This window comes from Bos mutus, chromosome 26 (genome assembly GCF_027580195.1).
Source record: "Bos mutus isolate GX-2022 chromosome 26, NWIPB_WYAK_1.1, whole genome shotgun sequence".
Lineage (NCBI taxonomy): Eukaryota > Metazoa > Chordata > Mammalia > Artiodactyla > Bovidae > Bos > Bos mutus.
In genome coordinates, this window is record NC_091642.1 from 33,672,800 (window position 1) to 33,694,678 (window position 21,879).

General features: G+C 43.9%; 1 protein-coding gene across 1 annotated transcript in view; it reads left to right on the forward strand.

Annotated features, from left to right (window-relative positions):
• The window catches only part of PIK3AP1 (phosphoinositide-3-kinase adaptor protein 1), a 120,580-nt gene that overhangs the window by 84,071 nt on the left and 14,630 nt on the right, over positions 1–21,879 (forward strand). The window contains exons 9-14 of the mRNA XM_070363371.1: positions 2,419–2,514; positions 8,284–8,475; positions 10,719–10,784; positions 13,159–13,364; positions 16,348–16,420; positions 21,156–21,311. Of these exons, the coding sequence (XP_070219472.1) occupies positions 2,419–2,514; positions 8,284–8,475; positions 10,719–10,784; positions 13,159–13,364; positions 16,348–16,420; positions 21,156–21,311 (789 nt within the window). The remainder of the gene's footprint in view (positions 1–2,418; positions 2,515–8,283; positions 8,476–10,718; positions 10,785–13,158; positions 13,365–16,347; positions 16,421–21,155; positions 21,312–21,879) is intronic.

The window sequence follows — 21,879 nt, forward strand, 5'->3', positions numbered from 1 at the left end:
GCAAGCAAGTCTCTCCTACGGGGTCTTTTCCTCTGTGTTTTATTGCTTTGTGAGTTAGGAGTTTCAAAAGTTGTCTGGGTCAGGGTCAGGCAGCTGAGGGGTGAAGAGGTGTAGGAATAGGAGTGGGGAGGGTAGGGGAGGGCCCTGTGACCAGCAGGGCACATGTGTATGGTGTGTCTTTCTAACTTCAGGGGGAAAGTGTTCCATAAAACCGTAGTTAAGCAATTTAAATAGAAATCTCAAATAAGCGGAATTTCTCTCGTCTTCAGTTTTTGAGAAATGGATTGTGAGTTCTTATCTGAAATTTATTTTAAAAATACTTCTAGGTATGTTTCAGGATCAGTACAGTTACCCTAATCTCTACAGTTTACTTTATGGAATGCGGTGTTGACCAGAGATGTTCACTGAGTTAACAGTTTCCATATTTGGAATCACAGGGCTTTGGACTAGAGGGTATCAAGGTAGATTATATTCAATGTAATGTCTTTACTACATTTATTTCAAGAAATATTAAACTGACAAAGTAGAAAAAAGGAAAGGAATTGGAAAAAAGATTCATCAAGAGTATATATTTCTTTTTTTTTTTTTGTCTCAGATCTTTTTTTTTAAACTACATATTATATCCCCCTATGAGCCCCTTCTGGAACCTAATTGTCCTCCCTCCCTACCATGAATTCAGCATTTATCCTTTCCAGCATGTCAGCAAGTTTTCATATGTTTATTAGATATTTATGAATTCATAAACCACATGTAGTATCATTTTACAGGTCTTAAAATGCATATAAACTACTATATATACTGCAAAGTGCTTTACATAAAATACTTTATATACAGTCTGCAACTTTTTCACTCAATATTGTGTCTTGTTTTATGGTCACAAAGTTTATATTTTGATTATCAAAAGATTATCAAAGTTTGAAATAATGTCAAGTAAAAGCTATGCTATGTAATAATGCCATATCTGCTCACTGGAAAGTTTAAAAATCAGCATTTTTATAATTAAATCAATAACCTGGTAATTGACAGGTGAGCCATAATTTTTTTTTAATAACCTAAAATTATTTTTGCTTTGGGAATCTAATTGTACAGACTTGATCATAATTACCTAGACCTTAAAGTGTTAATATGGTTTTTCTCATATGTGAATGCAACACAAGCCACTGTGGATAATCTGGAAGACAAAGAAAAGCATAAAGTAGAAAATAAAATGTTCACAATCTGAATTGTCCATGATCTACATATACTAATTCAGAGATGGTCACTATACGCATTTTGATGTATTTTTTTCCAGGCTTTCTTCTATGTACATACAAATATTTTGTTTCAAAACTAGAATTATGTCATGTGAAGTTCATTATCCTTAACATGATTTTATGAACATGACCTCTTTTCAGTGAACATTCTTGGGAAATGTGATATAAATTTTTCATACAGATTCACCAGATTGTATTTAACTGGTCCCCAAAGATTAAAGTAGTAGGAAACAAGTATATCTATGTATAGTGATTAAATTCAAATGATTTTTTTTCTCAAAGCATAGTATTCAAATTACATATTTTGCCTGAGGAAACAAATCCCCAGTAATTGTATGATATGACTTACTGAATGCAAACTCTTGATAATATCAAAGCTCTACTTTGAAACGCAAGGCTGTAATTTTGCTCCCAAAATGCATACTTCAGAGTCATAAAGTAACAGCTACAGCTGGTTACTCAGATTTAAGTAGAATCTGCTACAGTAATTGAATAGTTTTCACATAGTTTTGGTTTCCATGGGTTTGTGCTTAATAGTGAAAAATCAAAGGTCTGTGAACTTCCTCCTTATAAATGACCAATTACATGGATGACCTAAAAAGAGTTCTGGTTGTTTTGTTTATGAGATAGTACTAGAGTAGCTCCAATACATGCTTTTAACTGTAACAAAATGGTTCATAGTTTAAATAAATTACAATTTATCTATTCTTTGTTGTTTTTGCCTTTAATTTTTTTTCTGTCATGCAAAAGACTACAATTATATATTTAAAAATTAAGCCTATTCTTTCCAATGCAAATGAGCATATCTATACCTTTTGAGTCCTGTGGTCCAGGAAAAGTCCTGAAGATTGTAAATATTGCTACCTACTTACTAGGTAGCCTTGCTGAGTAGATAAATTGAATGGATGCATGCGTGCATGGATCCATGGATGCATGGATGATTAGATGGATGGATGGATAGATGGATGGTTTAATCAATTCTTGAATCTCTTAATTTGTCAAAACTTTTATTGGGTTGGCCAAAAAGTTTATTCAAGTTTTCCATAAGATGTTACACAAAAAACTCGAACAAACTTTTTTGGCCAAACAATGTATCCATTTACAAAATGTCTTTGCATGTGTGGAAGAACAACATATAAATTCTTAGTCTCCTTTTTCCTTCTAGATGTTGAGATGCTTCAGGCCAGTACATCTAATCCAATCCCCAGGGATGGTTTCTCTCGGACTACGAAGGACTCTATGATTCGCAAGTTTTTAGAAGGTATGTTGGATCAGTGAGCAGGAAAGCAAAAAGAAGGAAAGAGAAACAAATGTAGACATTGCCTGGCTACCTATGAGGGTTGCTCCACTCAACAAATGCACATGGCCCGTGGTGTGATAGGAGACCCATGAGCTCCCCCATCAGCCTGTTACAAGTAGGCCCGAAGTTCCCACCAGTGGAGCCACTGCTTTGGGTAAACAAGTTGCCTTTAGCAAGACCTCTTTTGAAATACACAGGTTCATTTTTATTTTACCAAAATTTCATGAGTACCTACTATAAGCAAAGAACTATTTTAGATACTGGGCTAGGGTCACAAAAGAAAATAAGATATGGTCAATACCCTCAAGAGACTTTACTTTCTGGTGAAGGAGGAGAGCATGGGGGACATACATAGGTTCAAGGTTGCATTAAATCAAGGCTGTATTGTATAGTGATTTTATATATATATATATATAGCCCAGTTTTCCCACTATTTATGAAGAGCTTGTCTTTGCCTCCCTTTGTATTCTTGGCTCCTTTGTCATAAATAACTGATCATATAAGCATGAGTTTATTTTTGACTTTTGATTCTTTTCCATTGGTCTACAGTGGTCTGTTTTTATGCCAGTACTATACTGTTTTGATTACTGTAGGTTTGTAGTGTAGTTTGAGATCAGGGAGCATGATACTTTTAGCTTTCTTCTTCTTTTTCAAGATTACTTTGGTTATTTGGGGTCTTCTATGTTTCTGTACACATTTTAGAATTATTTGTCCTAATTCTGTGAAAAATGCCATTGGTATTTTGATAGAGATTGCATTGAGTCTATAGATTGCCTTGGGGAATATGGTCATTTTAGCAATATTAATTCTTCTAATCCATGAATGTGGTTTATCTTTCCATTTGTTTGTGTTGTCTTCAATTAGTTTCATAAACGTCATAATGTTCAGAGTACAGATCTTTTACCTCCTTGGTTAGATTTATTCCTAGGTATTTTATTCTTTTTGATGCAGCTGTTAATGGATTGTTTTAATTTCCCTTTCTCACAGTTCATTATTCGTGAATGCAACAGATTTCTGTATATTAATTTTGAATTCTGCAACCTTCCTGAATTCATTGACTAGTTCTAATAGCTTTTTTATGGCATCTTTAGGATTTCCTATATACAGTCTCATGTTATCTGCAATCAGTGACAGTTTTTCTTTTTCTTTTCTGATTTGGATGCCTTTTATTTCTTTTTCTAATGTGATTACTATGACTGGGACTTCCAAGACTATGTTGTATGAAATTGTCTTGTTCTTGATCTTAGCAGAAATGCTTTCAGCTTTTCACCGTTTGTATAATGTTAGCCGTATGATATGGCCTTTATTATGCTGAATTATGTTTCTTCCATACTCATTCTGTTGAGAGTTTTTTAAAATTATAAATGGATGTCAGATTTTGTCAAAAGATTTCTGTGCATCCGTTGAAATGATTACACAGTTTTATTCTTTAATTTGTTAATATGACATATCACATTCACTGATTTGCAGATACTGAATCATTTTGCATCCCTTGGATTAAATCCCACTTTATCATAATGCATGATCCTTTTAGTACTTTGTTGAATTCCGTTTGCTAATATTTTGTTGAGGACAATTTTGCATCTATGTTCATCAAGGATATTGACCATAATATTCTTTTTCGTGGTGTCTTTGTCTGCTTTAGGTGTCAGTGTGATGCTGGCCTCATAGATGAATTCAGAAGCTTTCCTTCCTCTGCAAATTTTTAATGTGAACTCTTCTTTAAATGTTTTCTAGAATTTACTTATAATCTGCCTGGTCCTGGACTTTTGTTTGTTGCAAATTTGTAAAGTTACTGCTTCAGTTTCATTCTTGATAATTGGTCTGTTCATATTTTCAATTTCTTCCTGATTAAGTCTGGGAAGATTGTATGTTTCTAGGAATTTATCCATTTCTTCTAGATTGTCCATTTTATTGGTGTATAATTGTTTGTAGTAATCTCTTGTGATCCTTTGTATTTCTGTGATATCAGTTGTAACTTCTCTGGTTTCATTTCTGATGTTATTTATTTGGGACTTCTTTCTTTGTTTCTTGATGAGTCTGGCTAAATACTTATCAGTCTCTATTTTATTTATTTTTGCTCTTATCTTTATTGTTTCTTTCCCTCTACTAACTTTAGGTTTTGTTGTTCTTTTTCTAATTCCTTTAGGTATAAGGTTAAGTTGTTTATCTGAGACTTTTCTTGCTTCCTGAGGTAGGCCTGAAGCTCCCTCTTCGAACTGCTTTTGATATGTCGCCTAGACTTTGGATTATTGTGTTTCCATTTTCATTTGTCTCCAGGTATTTTTTATTTCCTCTTTGATTTCTTCAGTGACCCATTAGTTGTTTAGTAGAATATTGTTTAGCCTCTATGGTTTTTGTTTTTGTTTAGTTTTTCTTGTAGTTGATTTCTGGTTCCATCCTGTTATAGTTTGGAAGATCAGATCAGATCAGTCGCTCAGTCGTGTCCCACTCTTTGCGACCCCATGAATCGCAGCATGCCAGGCCTCCCTGTCCATCGCCAACTCCCGGAGTTCACCCAGACTCACATCCATTGAGTCAGTGATGCCATCCAGCCATCTCATCCTCTGTCGTCCCCTTCTCCTCCCGCCCCCAATCCCTCCCAGCATCAGAGTCTTTTCCAATGAGTCAGCTCTTCGCATGAGGTGGCCAAAGTACTGGAGTTTCAGCCTCAGCATCAGTCCTTCCAAAGAACACCCAGGACTGATCTCCTTTAGAATGGACTGGTTGGATCTCCTTGCAGTCCAAGGGACTCTCAAGAGTCTTCTCCAGCACCACAGTTCAAAAGCATCAATTCTTCGGCGCTCAGCCTTCTTCACAGTCCAACTCTCACATCCATACATGACCACAGGAAAAACCATAGTGAGATGCTTGATACAATTTAAATCTTTATAAATTTATTGAGGCTAGTTTTGTGGCCTATCATGTGATCTACCCTGGGGAATAGCCCATGTGTACTTCAAAAAAGTGTGTATTCTGCTCCTTTTGGACTCAGTGTTCTATCATTCAGTTAGTTCTGTTGCTTAGTCATGTCCGACTCTTAGTGACCCCATGGACTGCAGCACGCTAGGCTTCCCTGTCCATCACCAACTTCTGGAGCTTGCTCGAACTCATGTCCATTGAGTCGGTGATGCCATCTAACCATCTCATTTTCTGCCATCCCTCTCTCCTGCTTTCAATCTTTTCTAGCATCAAGTTCTTTTCTAATAAGTCAGTTCTTTGCATCAGGTGACCCAAGTATCAGAGCTTCAGCTTCAGCATCAGTCCTTCCAATGAATATTCAGGACTGATTTCCTTTAGGATTGACTGGTTTGATCTCCTTGTAGTCCAAGGGACTCTCAAGAGTCTTCTCCAACACCACAGTTCGAAAGCATCATTTCTTTGGCACTCAGCTTTCTTTTTTTGTTTTAATTTATTTATCGTAGTTGGAGGCTAATTACTTCACAATATTGTAGTGGTTTTTGCCATACATTGATATGAATCAGCCATGGGGTTACATGTGTTCCCCATCCTGAGCCCCCCTCCCACCTCCCTCTCCACCCCATCCCTCTGGATCATCCCAGTGCACCAGCCCTGAGCACTCTGTCTTATGCATTGAACCTGGACTGGCAATCTGTTTCATATATGATAATATACATGTTTCAGTGCTATTCTCTCAGATCTTCCCACCCTCGCCTTCTCCCACAGAGTCCAGAAGACTGTTCTATACATCTATGTCTCTTTTGCTGTCTCACATATAGGGTTATCATTACCATCTTTCTAAATTTCATATATATGTGTTAGTATATTGCATTGGTGTTTTTCTTTCTGACTTACTTCACTCTGTATAATAGGCTCCAGTTTCATCCACCTCATTAGAACTGATTCAAATGTACTCTTTTTAATGGTTGAGTAATATACCATTGTGTATATGTACCACAGCTTTCTTATCCATTCGTCTGCCGATGGACATCTAGGTTGCTTCCATGTCCTGGCTATTATAAACAGTGCTGCAATGAACATTGGGGTACATGTGTCTCTTTCAGTTCTGGTTTCCTCGGTATATATGCCCAGCAGTGAGATTGCTGGGTCATATGGCAGTTGTATTTCCAGTTTTTTAAGGAATCTCCACACTGTTCTCCATAGTGGCTGTACTAGTTTGCATTCCCACCAACAGTGTAAGAGGGTTCCCTTTTCTCCACACCCTCTCCAGCATTTATTGCTTGTAGACTTTTGGATTGCAGCCATTCTGACTGACGTGAGATGGTACCTTATTGTGGTTTTGATTTGCATTTCTCTGATAATGAGTGATGTTGCACATCTTTTCATGTGTTTGTTAGCTCTCTGTATGTCTTCTTTGGAGAACTGTCTATTTAGTTCTTTGGCCCATTTTTTGATTGGGTCATTTGTTTTCCTGGAATTGAGCTTCAGGAGTTACTTGTATATTTTTGAGATTAATTCTTTGTCAGTTGTTTCATTTGCTATTATTTTCTCCCATTCTGAAGGCTGTCTTTTCACCTTGCTTATAGTTTCCTTTGTGGTGCAAAAGCTTTTAAGTTTAATTAGGTCCCATTTGTTTATTTTTGCTTTTATTTCCAATACACTGGGAGGTAGCTCATAGAGGATCCTGCTCTGATTTATGTCGGAGAGTGTTTTGCCTATGTTTTCCACTAGGAGTTTTATAGTTTCTGGTCTTACGTTTAGATCTTTAATCCATTTTGAGTTTATTTTTGTGCATGGTTTTAGAAAGTGTTCTAGTTTCATTCTTTTAAAAGTGATTGACCAGTTTTCCTAGCACCACTTATTAAAGAGATTGTCTTTTCTCCATTATATATTCTTGCCTCCTTTGTCAAAAATAAGGTGTCCATAGTTGCATGGATTTATCTCTGGGATTTCTATTTTTTTCCATTGATCTATATTTCTGTTTTTGGCACTCAACTTTCTTTATAGTCCAACTCTCACATCAATACATGACTACTGGAAAAACCATAGATTTAACTGTATGGACCTTTATATATCTATTAAGTCTACCTGGTCTAATATGTCATTTACAGCCAGTGTTTCCTTACTGAATTTTTGGCTAGATGATGTATCTGTTGATGTAAGTGATATGTTAAAGCCTCCTATTATTGTATTATATTATTGTATTACTGTCAATTTTTCCATTTATGCTGGGTAATATTTTCTGTATGTATTTAGTGCTCCTATGTTAGATGCATCTATACTTTTAATTGTTATATCTTCTTATTGGATTGTTCTCTTTATCATTAGATACTGTCTGTATTTGTCTCTTGTTACAGTCTTTGCTTTAAAATCTACTTTGTCTAGTCTTCTTCTTCTTCTTGTTCCTTTGTTTAGCATGTATTTCTCTGCCCCTCATTTTGAATAATTCTCTCTTTTAATTTTTGTGCATTTGGTAGCTTGGAAATGTTTCCCAATCTTAGAGAAGTGGCCTTGTATAGCAGATATTTATGGGGCCCAGTAGCATAGCCCTTTTGGTCGCCAGAGCTATATACTCTAGTTGTGCCTTCTACTTGGGCTATATGGGCCTTTCTGTTGTGGCAGGGCCAACTGCTGTGGAGGTGCTGGTAGGTGGGGCTGGTCCCTGGCCTGATTGGTTGCCAGGCCCTACCTAATGCAGAGGCCGTCAGCTTACTGATGGGCAGGGCTGGGATCCAGGGCAGCTGGTTGCAGGAGTTGGGGATCTCAGGGTTTGACAATTGTTTTAATCACCTTTCTCTCTGCTTCTAGGCAACAGCATGGGAATGTCCAGTTTGGAAAGAGACCATCTTGATCAGGAAGAAGATGTATATCACACAGTGGATGATGATGAGGCCTTGTCAGTGGACTTGACCAACAGGCCCCCTGTCCCAGTGCCCAGACCAGAGGCCAGCGCATCTGCCACTCACCAGCTATCTGACAATGAATCATACATTTCTAAAGGCAAGTATGGCAGGGAATGATGCCCAGTGGGGTCTTCAGGGCCTCTGAGCAGGAATTCCCTGGATCCTCTACCTCCTGAATTATTGCTTAGAGAGTATTCCCTCCTGAATGGTCTCCAACCAGTCCCCGGAGACAGGGTCAGTGTTTGGGGCAGATTCTGGAACTAGACTAGGGGCAGTGGTCAAATTCAGTTCTGGCCTTCCTGCAGGAATTGGCGCATAATGGGAAGAAAGAGATAAATAAGATGTCTCTCTACTCCAAATAGCAAGATCCCTGGTAACTGTTATCTCCTGAAACTATTACTATTATTATTTATTTTAAATATGCTTCCCTGGTGGCTCAGAGGATAAAGTGTCTGCCTGCAATGCAGGAGACCCGGGTTTGGTCCCTGGGTTGGGAAAATCCCCTGGAGAAGGAAATGGCAATCCACTCCAGTATTCTTGCCTGGAGAATCCCATGGAGAGAGGAGCCTGGCGGGCTACAGTCCATGGGGTCACAAAGAGTCGGACACGACTGAGTGACTTCACACACAACATTTATTGAAACCTACTGAATGCTTTATTTGGAATATGTCATAATAGTCTATTAGGTACAGGCCATTATCATTTCTATTTTACAGATGAGAAAAATGGAGGCTCACGGAGGTTGCTTGATAACCATATAGCAGAGCTAGGATTTGAATTCAGGGAGTCTCCCTCTACAACCTTGGTTTTCAACCACAATGCTAGGCTATCTACCTACCTACCTACGTTGATAAAAGTTGATGATGAGTTTTGAGTTCTTCACAATGACCCCTGGGACATTAGATTCTCATAGCATTGTAAGTTTCACTATCTTTCAGGACTTGATTTTATTAATATGATTACAAATACTATATGAGTATAAGAATTGCCAGATCTGTGCACTTGACCTCCATTTCATGTTTAATAGTATAACAGGTTGTGGAAGGTATGGCAAAAGATTATAAACTGGGAAGGTAGCCCTCAACCAGAGCCCCAGGTAATTGGGCTATGGTTGTCAAATAAAAATACAACCATATCTCATTAAGTATGAATTCCAGAAAAACAACAAATAATTCCTTAGTGTAAGTGTGTCCCAAATATGGCACTCTTTTTTTCAGTTTTTTTAGCAATCCACTCCAGTATTCTTGCCTAGAGAATTCCATGGACAGAGGAACCTGGTGGGCTACAGTCCATGGGGCTGCAAAGAGTCAGACACGACCGATGTGACTGAGCACGCATGCAATGATAATAAAAGCTTACATGAAGTGCTTGCACATGCCAGGCACTTTTCTAAGCACTTTCCATATATTAACTCATATAATCCCCACAACAACCCATAGCCAAGGGTACAATATCATCCTCATTCTACAGATCAGAAAACTGAGGCAAGAGTTCAAGCTTCTTGTCTTAAATCATGTGGCTCATAAATGGTAGAGACAGGGTTTAAATGCAGGGAGTCATGTGCAGAGCCCAAGGAGCCTTAATCACTTGTTAGTCCTACCACTGAGTGAACGTTTGTCACTTCTCAGCGTTCCCTCGGAGGCTTTATGGGTTCCTTGTGCATGAGTGACATCATCGAAGTCACTTTGGAGCCTTGCACACATTTTACACGTCCCACTGCTCTGAGTTCTGTCTTACAGCACTTGCTGACGTGTTAAGTGGCACTTCCTTTTATTCTCACACTTCGGGGTGTTCCATGGCTTGCTTCAAATATTCAAGGATCCAGCACACGTCCTTGTTCACATTACCCTTTTCTTTAATGATCTCATAAATGCCGATTATATCCTCTGCCTGGCCTTGTCTTTCTGGTTTGAGACCTTGTCTGTTTGATCTGTCTTCATGTTGTAATCCCTAGAGCTTCCATTCATTGGTTGCCTCCTTTAAAGGGGCTTGTCTGGTGGCTCAGTGAAAAGAATCTGCCTGCAATGCAGGAGACCCAGGTTCAATCCCTGGGTCGGGAAGATCTCCTGGAGAAGGGAATGGCAACTCATTCCAGTATTTGAGGAGCCTGGTGGGCTACAGTCCATGGGGTTGCAAAGAGTCAGACCCAACTGAGCAACTAACACTTCACTTTCTAGAATTTTGATTTACAGAACTGCATGCAGTGGTCCAAGTTGTGATCCATTATTATTTATTTTGGACAAGATTTTGGTAATTTTTCTGCTAAATGTATAAAATATTATAAAGCTTCTTAGAAAGAGGTACTATTTGGCTTTACTTAGAATGCTGTTTATCTCACAGTTTTTGCAGAAAAAAGTCAAGAGAAGCCTGGGAATTTCTATGTTACCTCAGAGAGCATCAGGAAAGGTAAGCAGATGTCCTCAGCTTTCTTTTGCAAGACCTAGACTTCTTGGTGGCAGTGATCATGTTTCAGAGATTTCCAGGTGTAATCACTCCTTAGCCTTGAAAAACAGAGGTTCAAGAAATACCTGAAGTGGAACCGTACCGAAGGTGAAAGGAGAGAAGAGATTGAGGTGCCTTAGAACATTGTACAGATTGATCATACCAATGACTTTAATACCTGAGACAGTGTCTGTAACAGCACACTAGAATACTATTTAGACATTGAAACTAATACCAACAGGATGAAAGCGGGCAGCCCTGCAGCCCCTAGTGATCCAGCCCTACAGTGCTATTTACCTAGGCTAGCTGTATTAGCTAAAGTATACTTTAATTCAACTTTTACTTGAGACATTTTGTTTGTCACTGGGTGACATTTTTTTTGAAAGCTTTTTAAAGGAAGTTTGAAGAGATAAGTGCTCCTTTGTTCTTGATACATTTCCTTGTGCTAAACAGAGGCATTCAGTAGTATCCCAATGATGATTCTTTTGAAAAGGAGCCATGACACCATCTAAACATTGGAAAGCATCCCTAAAGACTTTGGTAGTAGGAGACTGGAACTGACTGACTTGTGCATTTTTATTTTGCCCCCACATTCCATCTCCCAATATAATTAAAGATTATAGGGCAAACCTGGGAGAAAGGCATGTGAGTGTGTGTGGATGGAGAGAATGGTGGTAAGAATGATGGATAAGTTTCTCTGAAGCTTTTTCAGTACCCACTGGGTGAAGTCATCTCTCTTTTTCCTTTATGCCACCTCCTTGAATCGCAATGTCCAAATGGGGTCCTCCTGGAGAAATTTAGAATCAAAGATAGCCCTACAGGGATGAGCAGTGGAAGGTCATGCTGTTTTCATGTGCTTCAGTGGCTCCATCACTTCTGCAGGTCTAGCTTGCTCCCCGCCGAACTTAGAGGAGCCACGCGGCCTGGAGAGAGGAGCTGGCGTCATACTTCCCTAGAACATTTAAAGCATGAACAACCCAAGGAGAGTCACTTGGGACCCAGCACCTAATTTTTACCTGGTGACTTTGGACCTGGGTCATGATTCCATTAGCCTTCCAGTCTCCTCAGGCATTTCGTGCCTGTAGGTTCACAATCATGTGCCCTATGCTGCTTGGAGGCAGGCAGGATGGGGAGGGCTGGAAGTGCTGGAAGAAGCATCCTGGTTAGCCTTTCCTGTATATTCTCTTCTGGGAGTGGATTTTAGTCTAAATCAATGGTTCTCAACTGGGGGTGATTTCTCCTCCACTGGCCAGCACCGCCCCACCCTGCCATTTGGCAACATCTGGGGCATTTTTTTAAAAGATTATTTATTTATTTATTTTGGCTTCACTGGGTCTTCTTGTTGCACCCAGGCTTTCTGAGCTTTCTGTGGTGAGCAGGAGCTACTCTCTACCTGTGTGTGGGTTTCTCATTATGGTGGTTTCTCTTGTTGCAAATCATGGGCTCTCGGGCATGTGGGCTCAGTAGCTGTGTCTCTTGGCCTCTAGAGCACAGGCTCAGTAGTTGTGATGCATAGACTTAGTTGTCCCGTGGCATGTGGAGTCTTCCCAGAGCAGGGATAGAACCTGTGTCCCCTGCATTGGCAGGAAGATTCTTTTTTTTTTTTGGCAGGAAGATTCTTAATCACTGGACCACCAAGGAAGCCCTGGGACATTTGTTGTTGTTGTTGTGGCAGCTGAGGAAGGAGATGCTATTATCATCAAGTGGGTAGAGGCCAGGGATAAGGTTAAACATCCTACAGTGTACAAGACAGCCAGCCAACCCCAACCAAGAATTACCTAGTCCAAAATGTCAGTAGTGCTAAGGTTGAGAAATGCTGGTCTAAAGACTTCTCAGTAATTCATGTTGACTTATCTACTGGATGCTGTGTGCATGCATGTGTGCTAAGTCATTCAATTGTGTCCAACTTTTTACGACCCCATGGACTGTAGCCTACCAGGCTCCTCTGTCCATGGGATTTCTCCAGACAAGAATACTGGAGTGGGTTGCCATGCCCTCCTCCAGAGAATCTTCGCCACCCAGGGATTGGACCCGCATCTCTTATGTCTCTCTTGGCAGGCGGGTTCTTTACCACCAGCACCACCTGGGAAGCCCTCCTGGTTGCTATACCTTTCTAAAATGTTGTGACCTTGTCTACTTTAGTGTCATAGGCTTTGAAAGTATTAGCTGCTTCCCTCTCTCTGATTCCATGTAGCATCTCCCTTGTCTTGATTCCACATGCGATTGTTCTTCTGAGACATGTCCTCTTGAGACCACAGCCAGCATCATGAACCCCATTCACCCGGTCAGCTCTCTCCAGTGGAGGAGCCTGGAAACTGAGTTTCTCTTTCCTTTCCAGAGCCACTTGTCAGACCGTGGAGGGACAGGCCTCAGTCGAGCATATATGATCCCTTTGCTGGGATGAAAACACCAGGCCAGCGGCAACTCATTACCCTCCAGGAGCAGGTGAAGCTGGGCATCGTCAACGTGGACGAGGCCGTGCTGCACTTCAAAGAGTGGCAGCTCAACCAGAAGAGGCGGTCAGAGTCCTTCCGCTTCCAGCAGGTAACTGGCTCTGGATGGACTTTGTTTCGTGTCTGACTCTCCGCTAGACGGTAGAGAAGGGCTGAGTCCATGCTGTAACTGCACACCTGGGCTGGGTCTGAGAACGTCTGTTTGAGTGTCGTGGTGAGTCACTGCATACTTGCATTTGTCACCTGTTGTCTGGAACCGTATGGCTCCCTGGCCGAGCGCTGGTTGGCCTTTCTTGTTGTCATGAGGCTCCAGATCAGGAACCGAGACTCAATTATAACCCCCAGTTCTGCCCTGCCACTTCCCTCTGCATGTGGCCCTCTACTTTTGCTTTCTAGCTTTTTGCTTTTCAGAGGCCTTCTCTCTACTCCTAGTGCCGACACGCCCACAGAACTACCACACCTTAGAACTCAAAGAGAACTTGGATGGCTCCCAAGAATTACTCTTAAGTGAGCAAAGCAAGTCACTGACATAAAACCACTCAAGTTAAAACACACTCTCGTATATACACTCCCACCTCCCGCCCCCCCACACACAGATGCACACACAAACTGTAGCCATGTTTGCAAATGCAAAGATCTGGAAAGGACGACCCTATACCCACCCCAATGGTCACCACTCAAGAGGAAACTGGGATCAGAGGGCTTGGCTGTCAGGAGAGTCCTGCTGTTACATGAGGACATGTAGTTACATGGTGACACACACTGTGACACATGGGGACGTGAGTCCTAAAGCTGCATTCGTCCAGCTCTGACAACAGTCTGTGGCACTGTGCTAAGTGCTGAGTGGACCCAATCTCTTCCACCCCTCACAGCAGGCATGGACATAAGTGTCATTGGGCTTCCCTGGTGGCTCAGACAAAAAAGAATCTGCCTGCAATGGAGGAGACCTGGGTTCAGTTCCTGGGTAGGGAAGATCCCCTGGAGAAGAGAATGGCTACCCATCCTTGCCTGGAGAATTCAATGGACTGAGGAGCCTGGTCGGCTACTGTCTGTAAGGCCACAAAGAGTCAAGACACAGCTGAGCTACTAACACTTTCACTTCACTTTACAGAACACCGAGGCTCAGAGAGGTAGGGAGGCAGGGTCAGGATTCAAAGGAAACCTTTCTCATTTCAGAGCCTGTGCTCCCTTCGCAATGCTGTGTCTGCCCTCTGAGTGCTCCTAAAGCACTCTCTCCCAGCCTGTCTCCCTCCCTCTGGGGGTCTGGATGCAGGAACCCAGGGCCCTCCTCACCCAGGAGACCCAGGGAGGCTGCAGTACTGCTGGGAACAGGCTGGTCTTGGCCAAACACTGATCTTCTGAGTCCTTGCCAAGTTGGTGCCACGCAGCATGGTCATCAGGAGTAGCCAGAGCTCCAGTGCCAGGCAGCCTGAGTCCAGCCTTACTCTGCCTCTTTAGACTGGACGACCACAGCCTCTCTGTACCTCTGCTTTCCCATCTCTGAAGTGTGAGGGAAGAGGGCTAGACAACGTCAACCTTGTGAAGCCCTTGGCATGCCTGGCACATAGTAAATGCTGAGAGTACTCCATGCTCTGATTGCCTCCTGGCACTTACAGAGCCAAGGAGTCCGAGGACTGGACAGTGTGAAGACCATACCAGGGGCTGCCCCATTGTGCCCCATTTTCCTCTGTCTCTGTCCCTTACTTCCCCTCTCGTGAGCAGGCACCTTCCCTTCAGCTCCTTCTCTCTTCAGGTGACTCTTGCTTCTGTGTCTCTGGTAACGTCTTTTCAGCCACCAGCTGGGCATGTCCCCCGAGGAATCCTAGACCTGCAGCACACCCAACAACACACAGGCCCTTGAGGCCTCTTCCCTGGCCTGGCTCCCTGTGTCTGTTCACTCACTGTTATCTTCCAGAGGCCGATGTCCGGACTTCAGACTCTCCTGGGCTCTTCTCCACACTCCCCCACATCCAGCCCGCTGTGTGTCTTACTTGGTCTTGCTCCGTGCATTCTTCCTCTCGCCTCTGCTCCTATCTTTGCGCTCCCTCTGCCACATCCTCATGCTGACCTGTGTCACCTACATCTGCCCTATCACATCGTCTTCAGGTGGGTCTCCTTGCCTCCAACTCCTTCCCCCTCCTCTCTGCCCGACCTTACGGCTATGGCCAGCCCCCAACTTCCAGTGTCTCCCTGCTGCTTCCTGGCCCAAGCTCAGTCTCTCAGCTGCAGTCACAACCCAACCAGTCTTTCTGTCCTGCCTCTGTGGCTCCCTCACAGGAACGTTCTGCTCCAGCCAGATGGTCTGAGTGTTAGTCCCTGGGGCATTTCCCTAGAATGCTCAGACACTTCACTTCAAGGTGATTGTTGTTTATGAACTAAAATAGCAACAAATATTGCTCCTCACATGTCTGTTTAACATTTATTGAATGACTGTGATAGCCCAAACAGAAGGATGACAGGAAGATGCAAGACCTGGTCTCTTGCCCTTTAAGAGCTCAGTGCCTCTGAAGAGACTACACACACACACACACACACACACAACACACGCATGCACACATGCACACGGCACACACATCATAACCCAGTGCCACATGGCATGGGCATCACTAAAGACTGGGACAGTCTGCTGTAGGGGGAGGTGGTTTAGAAGGTGGGCCTTGACCCAGGCTGGGAACAGAGTCATGGAATCATTGTCCCTCAAGGTCAGGGGAATGTGCGAGAACACAGTCTCAGAGGTGGGAATGAGGGTGGAGAGCTTGTAAGCAGGTAGGAGACTGGCCTGTCTAAGGGGCGTGCAAGGTGGGGGTGGATTATAAGGCTGGGAAGGAACTGGGAACCAGAGAGGAGGGGAGACCCTTTGTTGTGGACAAGACGTCTTCTCTTCAGGCGTAGCTTCTAAGAGGACTTGAATTTCTCTGGGAACTGATTGCAAATGCACTTGGCCTCATTTGCATGTTGGAAATGTTATTGCAATGTGATATATCTTGCAAATGTCATAAAATCAGAAAGAAACTCTAATGCCTTGAGGGTATAATTCTGGTGTATATTTTTAAAAACAAACTAAATTTTTCCAGGAAAATCTTAAACGGCTAAGAGATAGCATCACCCGAAGACAGAGAGAGAAACAAAAATCAGGAAAGCAGACAGGTATGTGGCTTCCTGGGGCTCCTGCACGCTGGGGGACTTTGCTATGGTCTGTTTTCCTTGACTGTCTTTTCTGCTGGGGCCTGAATGGGCAGACCACTCGTCCAGCACCTGTCACCCTCATTACAGATCTGGGTCCCCCAATAGGCTGTAAGGTCCTTTGGAACAATGACTTTGTCTTGTTAATTCTGTAAATCTAGTACCTGGCTGGCACATAAGGCATGTCAGCAAATGAAAGAAAGGAAGGCTTGAACTCTGTACCCCTCTCTCCTCCCATGAGAGAGGACAATAATGCTTTCTCCTAGGCACCTGACTCTCCCCTTGGCATTTAGGAAGACATGTTTCTCTGAGCAGAGAAAGGAGAAAGTCCCATTCACGTAGTGTCAGTATCTGGTTCAAGCAGGTCTACTGTGTCATCGGTGTCCACACCACACGGATCTCAGGTGCAGCGGAGCTCCTGCCGTGTGTAGCGGAGGTCCAGTAGCAGGGCCATGGATTCCAGTTGTGCGCACTGAGAACCCTCTGCTCCCCTTGACCCTCCCTCCTCCAGGTGCTACCCGTGTGGCACCACCATCCCTGGGCAAGGAGTGGGCGGAAGGTCAGAGGGGTCATCCTCAGACTCCTGCCTGGGTGACGAGGTTTTAAATGTGTGCTGCCATTAGCCACACTCATACTTGTCTGCCTTCTGGTTGGGAAGAGGACAAAGGAGAGGAGGAAGAAAGTCGTTCAAGAGCTGTATTCATCCTAGGGTCAGACGGCAGGGTACCCAGTGGTAGAAGGCGGAGGTGCTTTTTAAAACTATGGCACAAGAACCATGGGACATCCCTGGTGGTCCAGTGGTCAGGACTCCATACTTCCATTGAAGGTCATGGGTTTGAGCCCTGGTTGGGGGACTAAGATCCCACAATCTGCACAACATGGCTAAAAAAAGAAGAAGAAGAAGAAGACTTGATTGAATGAAACATTTCACACTTTTAAATATACACAGTGTCAAGAAAGCTGTGATTTGGTGGGGCATGTGGGGGCATCCTTGGTGGCTCAGTCGGTAAAGAATCCACCTGCAATGTGGGAGACCTGGATTCTATCCCTCCATTGGGAAGATCCCCTGGAGGAGGGCATGGCAACCCACTCCAGTATTCTTGCCTGGAGAATCCCCAAGGACAGAAGAGCCTGGTGGGCCTCAGTCCATGGGGTTGCAAAGAGTTGGACACAACTGAGCGACTAAGCACACACACCCACAGCTGATTTGGGAGGTGACCCTGGGGAGCACAGTAGGGGGTGGGGAAGCGAGAGAGGAAGAAAAGGTGGCCAGCAGCCGGCAGTTAGCACCGCGGAGACTGCAGCTTCCTCTCCACAAAGACACTAGGACTCAACGGAGAACACTCTGGAATGGCTATCCCTCCCATGGGGCATTTAGACACCAGCTCCTGTGTCTTTGTGTGAGGCCTGCTGGGAGATGGGCACTTGGAATCTGGCTCCCAGAAAAAGCTCATGCAGGTGGAAGCTGGACCCTGCACGACCTGGCCAGGTCCCCGGGCATCAGAGCATCTGCCAAAGCAAAGTCGCCATTTGTGGCTGAGTAAGTGTGATGTATTAGTTAATTGCATAAAGCTCAATCATGTATTTAGTGACATACTAACTTAAAATTGCCTATTCCAGGGTTTTCACATTCAGCTGCCCCAGCACTGGTGCATCCATGCTTGTAAGGGTAGCAGGTAGGAGCAGAGTGGCAGTTAGGGATGGGGTAGGGGGTAGGTTAAGAATGGGACAGGACTTGGGGCCCCTTACTCTGCTTCAACCATTGCAACTCCTTTACAAAAAAATCTGTTTCTATTTTGAGCTTCTGTTTTCTTTAGAGGAAAGAATTCTGCTTTACAAAAAACAAAAAAAAAACATTTGAAAATTGTCCACACAGGATAACATTGACCTATAGGAGAATTGGGGCTGATGAATGGCATTTCTGCTTGAACAATCTTTTCAAAGAATGGAGGCCACCCCACTCAAGGACTGACTCTATTCATTTGGAAACCTCATTTGCCTTAGAAAAGAAAAACAATGATGATTTTTCTTTAATTTGGGTTAAAAGACCAAGGACGATTAAGAAGTAACAGTCTGTTCATAATAACCTGCCAGTCTGTTCTCAGCCCTGGGAGTTGGCTTACTCTCACTGAGACTGTGCAGAGCACTGATAATGTAGGAAGTCAGAAGAGGGCTGGCTGGCCCAGGACTTACTGAATGCCCTGACCCCACAGAGAAGAATACCAATATTTGTGTTCTGGGTGTGTCTGTGGTCAGTGCAGGGCAGGACCTAAAGGAGCAAGCTGGGTCCCAGGAAACCTGGATTCTGATCCCAGCTTTGTCTCCAAATCATTTCATGATCCAAGACTTTTCCATTAACCGCTTCATGCCTCAGTTTCCCCATCTGTGGTCACACCCAGTTTATCTGCTTAACAGAGTTGTTGTTTAGTCTCTAAATTGTGTCCAACTCTTTGTGGCCCCATGGACTACAGCTTGCCAGGCTCCTCTGTCTGTGGGATTTCCCAGGCAAGAATATTGGAGTGGGTTTGCCATTTCCTTCTTCAAGGGATCTTCCTGACCCCGGGGTCAAACCCACGTTGGCAGGAAAGTTCTTTACCACTGAACCACCAGAAAAGCCCACTTACCAGAGTAGCAAAGTTCAGAGGAGGAATATTAGCACATGTGAATGCACTTTGGGAAAAGCGATTCCCAGTATAGTGATGATAATTATTTTTCCTGGCACTGTCCCTCTGTTCAAAGAATATCAGGATTTTGTGGACATTTAGCCTGGATCTACTTGATTTTTTTGAACTTTGATTCCCAACTTTTTTCCTGTGTATTTTACTTATCTTTCCTTGAACTGGTTGTGAGCTGAAAACTGCTTCACTGAAGTGAATTAAGCAGTCACGAATTTACCTTGAAAAGATTGTCATTAAAAACGTCAGTCAAAGCTGAGGGGGAGAATGCGTTACCTGTTTGGGCTCTGAGACACTGTGGGCTCACACCCATGTGGGGCTCACTGACTAGTCCCTGCCCACGCACTTTCAGGCTTGGGCACCCAAGTGGGTGGGAGCTTCCACTGCTCAGTTATAACCAAAGGAGGCTAAGGATGTGAAAAAGACCTGTGTTACACAGAGGTCTGGAAAGCTAGGACCATACACTACCCTTGAGATCGGGGTCCCTAGAATGAGGCAAGCTCGAGCCCACGCAAGCCGGCAATCCGCTGTTTTAATACTCTCCACGCGAATGCCGAGCACACGCTCCATCCAGCCCATCCCCACCCCGCTCTTCCCTGCTGTGCTAGTGTACACAGTCACCCTTCTTGGCAGACCTCTGGCTTTGGCAGGTGCCACACTCCCTAGACTTCCTGCCACACCTGCTCCCTAACAGAGGGGAGGCAGAGGAGGAAGTAGTTCCTTGAGATTAAGGGCACACATCTCCGAAAGCCCACCCACGCTTACACCTCTTCCTAGAGTCTCTGCCCCGAGACTTGGGAAGGTCCGGGGCCTTAAGGGGAGCCCTGTGACAGGAGCTCACCTGGCTTTCACACTTACCTAGGGAGGAAGCTGGGTCGGGCACCCACAGATACTTTGTTCCACTTGTCAGTTGGGGTTGTTTTCTGCTCATAGCAACCAGGGGTGGAAATCCCCAGGGCACAGGGAAGAAAGACCAGTCACTGATCGGGCAAAGCCAGTGAAGAGGCCAGGTTAATGCTTTGCAGGACAAAGGAATTATCTTGCTGAATCTGTGGGGTCTCAAACCAGTGATCAGCCTTGCAAGTCACAAAATCTTTCATGGATCTTATGGACCTCTTTCCATGAATTCTCTGGATCATTACTGTCATTGTGGACCACCCACCGTCTCTATGGGAGGCAACCGAGTCCGTAAGGGCCTGGACTTTGGAGCCTGGGTTCACATCCCAGCTATCCCACTTACCAGCTGCTTGATGGGGACTTGGGAGACGCTACTTCACGTCTCTATACCTTAGTTTCTATTGAGCATGCTGACAATAGTATTTATTTCATGGGTGTTGGAGGACTGAAGAAGCTAAGAATATGTAGGCTCTCGGAACTATGCATGACGTGCAGGATAACCTAGTATTACAATCAATGGCATTCGTAACCCGTCCTTAGAAAAGGAGAAATCAGAGGGGTTGGCTGACTAACTCAAGTTCCACAGTTGAGTGGCAGAGCTGGGGCACCCATGAACGTGTTAGTCGCTCAGTTGTGTCCGACTCCCAGGCTCTTCTGTCCATTAAATTCTCCAGGCAAGAATATTGGAGTGGGTAGCCATTCCCTTCTCCAGGGCACCTTCCTGACACAGGGATTGAACCCCAGTCTGCTGCATTGCAGGGGAATTCTTTACAGTCTGAGCCACCAACCTTTCCCTAATTGCACATTCTTTCTGTCACCTGATGGAAAAGTACTTCTCTGCCCTTTCCAACATTCCTCCACCCAACCTTCTGCCAGTGATTGCCATGCATGGTTCTGTGGAGCTTCCGTGCTGATTGGGCAGGGTCCCCACCCTCCTGCCCCTCTTTCCCCGTGGCTCCTCCCCTTCTCCTTCTCCCCCCCTCCCCTCCTCTCCTTTCCTTCCCCTCCCCTCCAGGTTCAGGGGAAGGAGGCGGGTAGAGAGGAAGCAGCTTCGCAGTTTGGTAACTGGCAGTTTGGTAACTGGCATCCCGGTTCCTTAAAGCTGATCCCTTTCTCTCTAATTCCAGACTTGGAGATCACGGTCCCAATTCGGCACTCACAGCACATGCCTGGGAAAGTGGAGTATGGAGTCTATGAGAGTGGCCCCAGGAAAAGCGTCTTTCCCCCAAGGACAGAGCTAAGACGAGGAGACTGGAAAACAGACAGTACCTCCAGCACAGCAAGTAAGCAGGTGGCCCCAGGTGCCTTCACAGCTGGACTCCAGCAGGTGCCTTTGGGTCTTGGAAACATGCTCTATGATGAGCCCAGAAGATATTAACTGGAGCCTGGTTTGGGCCTAGGAGGTGTAAGAAATGAGGGACATTTAGCCTGTGAGGTTTGCCTTTTTTTGAGGGCACAGAAGACCCTTTACATTAGTATCCCCGGAAGGCGGAGTGTGTGATAATTATTACTCTACCACTTTTATAAATGAAAAATCCTAGTAATAGTACTGGTTAATAGTTATTGAGCATTCACTATCTGCTAAGCCTCTTCCACAGATTCTCTGATTTAATTATCGTAATCACTCTGCAGGATAGGTACTATCACCTCTTTTTACTGAGGGGGAAACAGGCAGCCTAGGGCCTTCCTCTAGGTTAAATAGCCAACAAGGGGTAGCGCTTGGATTTGAGCTCAGGCAGACTGGATCAGGGTCAAGACTCTTGCTTACTGTTCTTTTTGCTTCAACCGTGGTCAGGGAAAGGAAAAGTCACAAAGTCAAAAACATTAGGTAACAGTGGATTCAGATTTCAG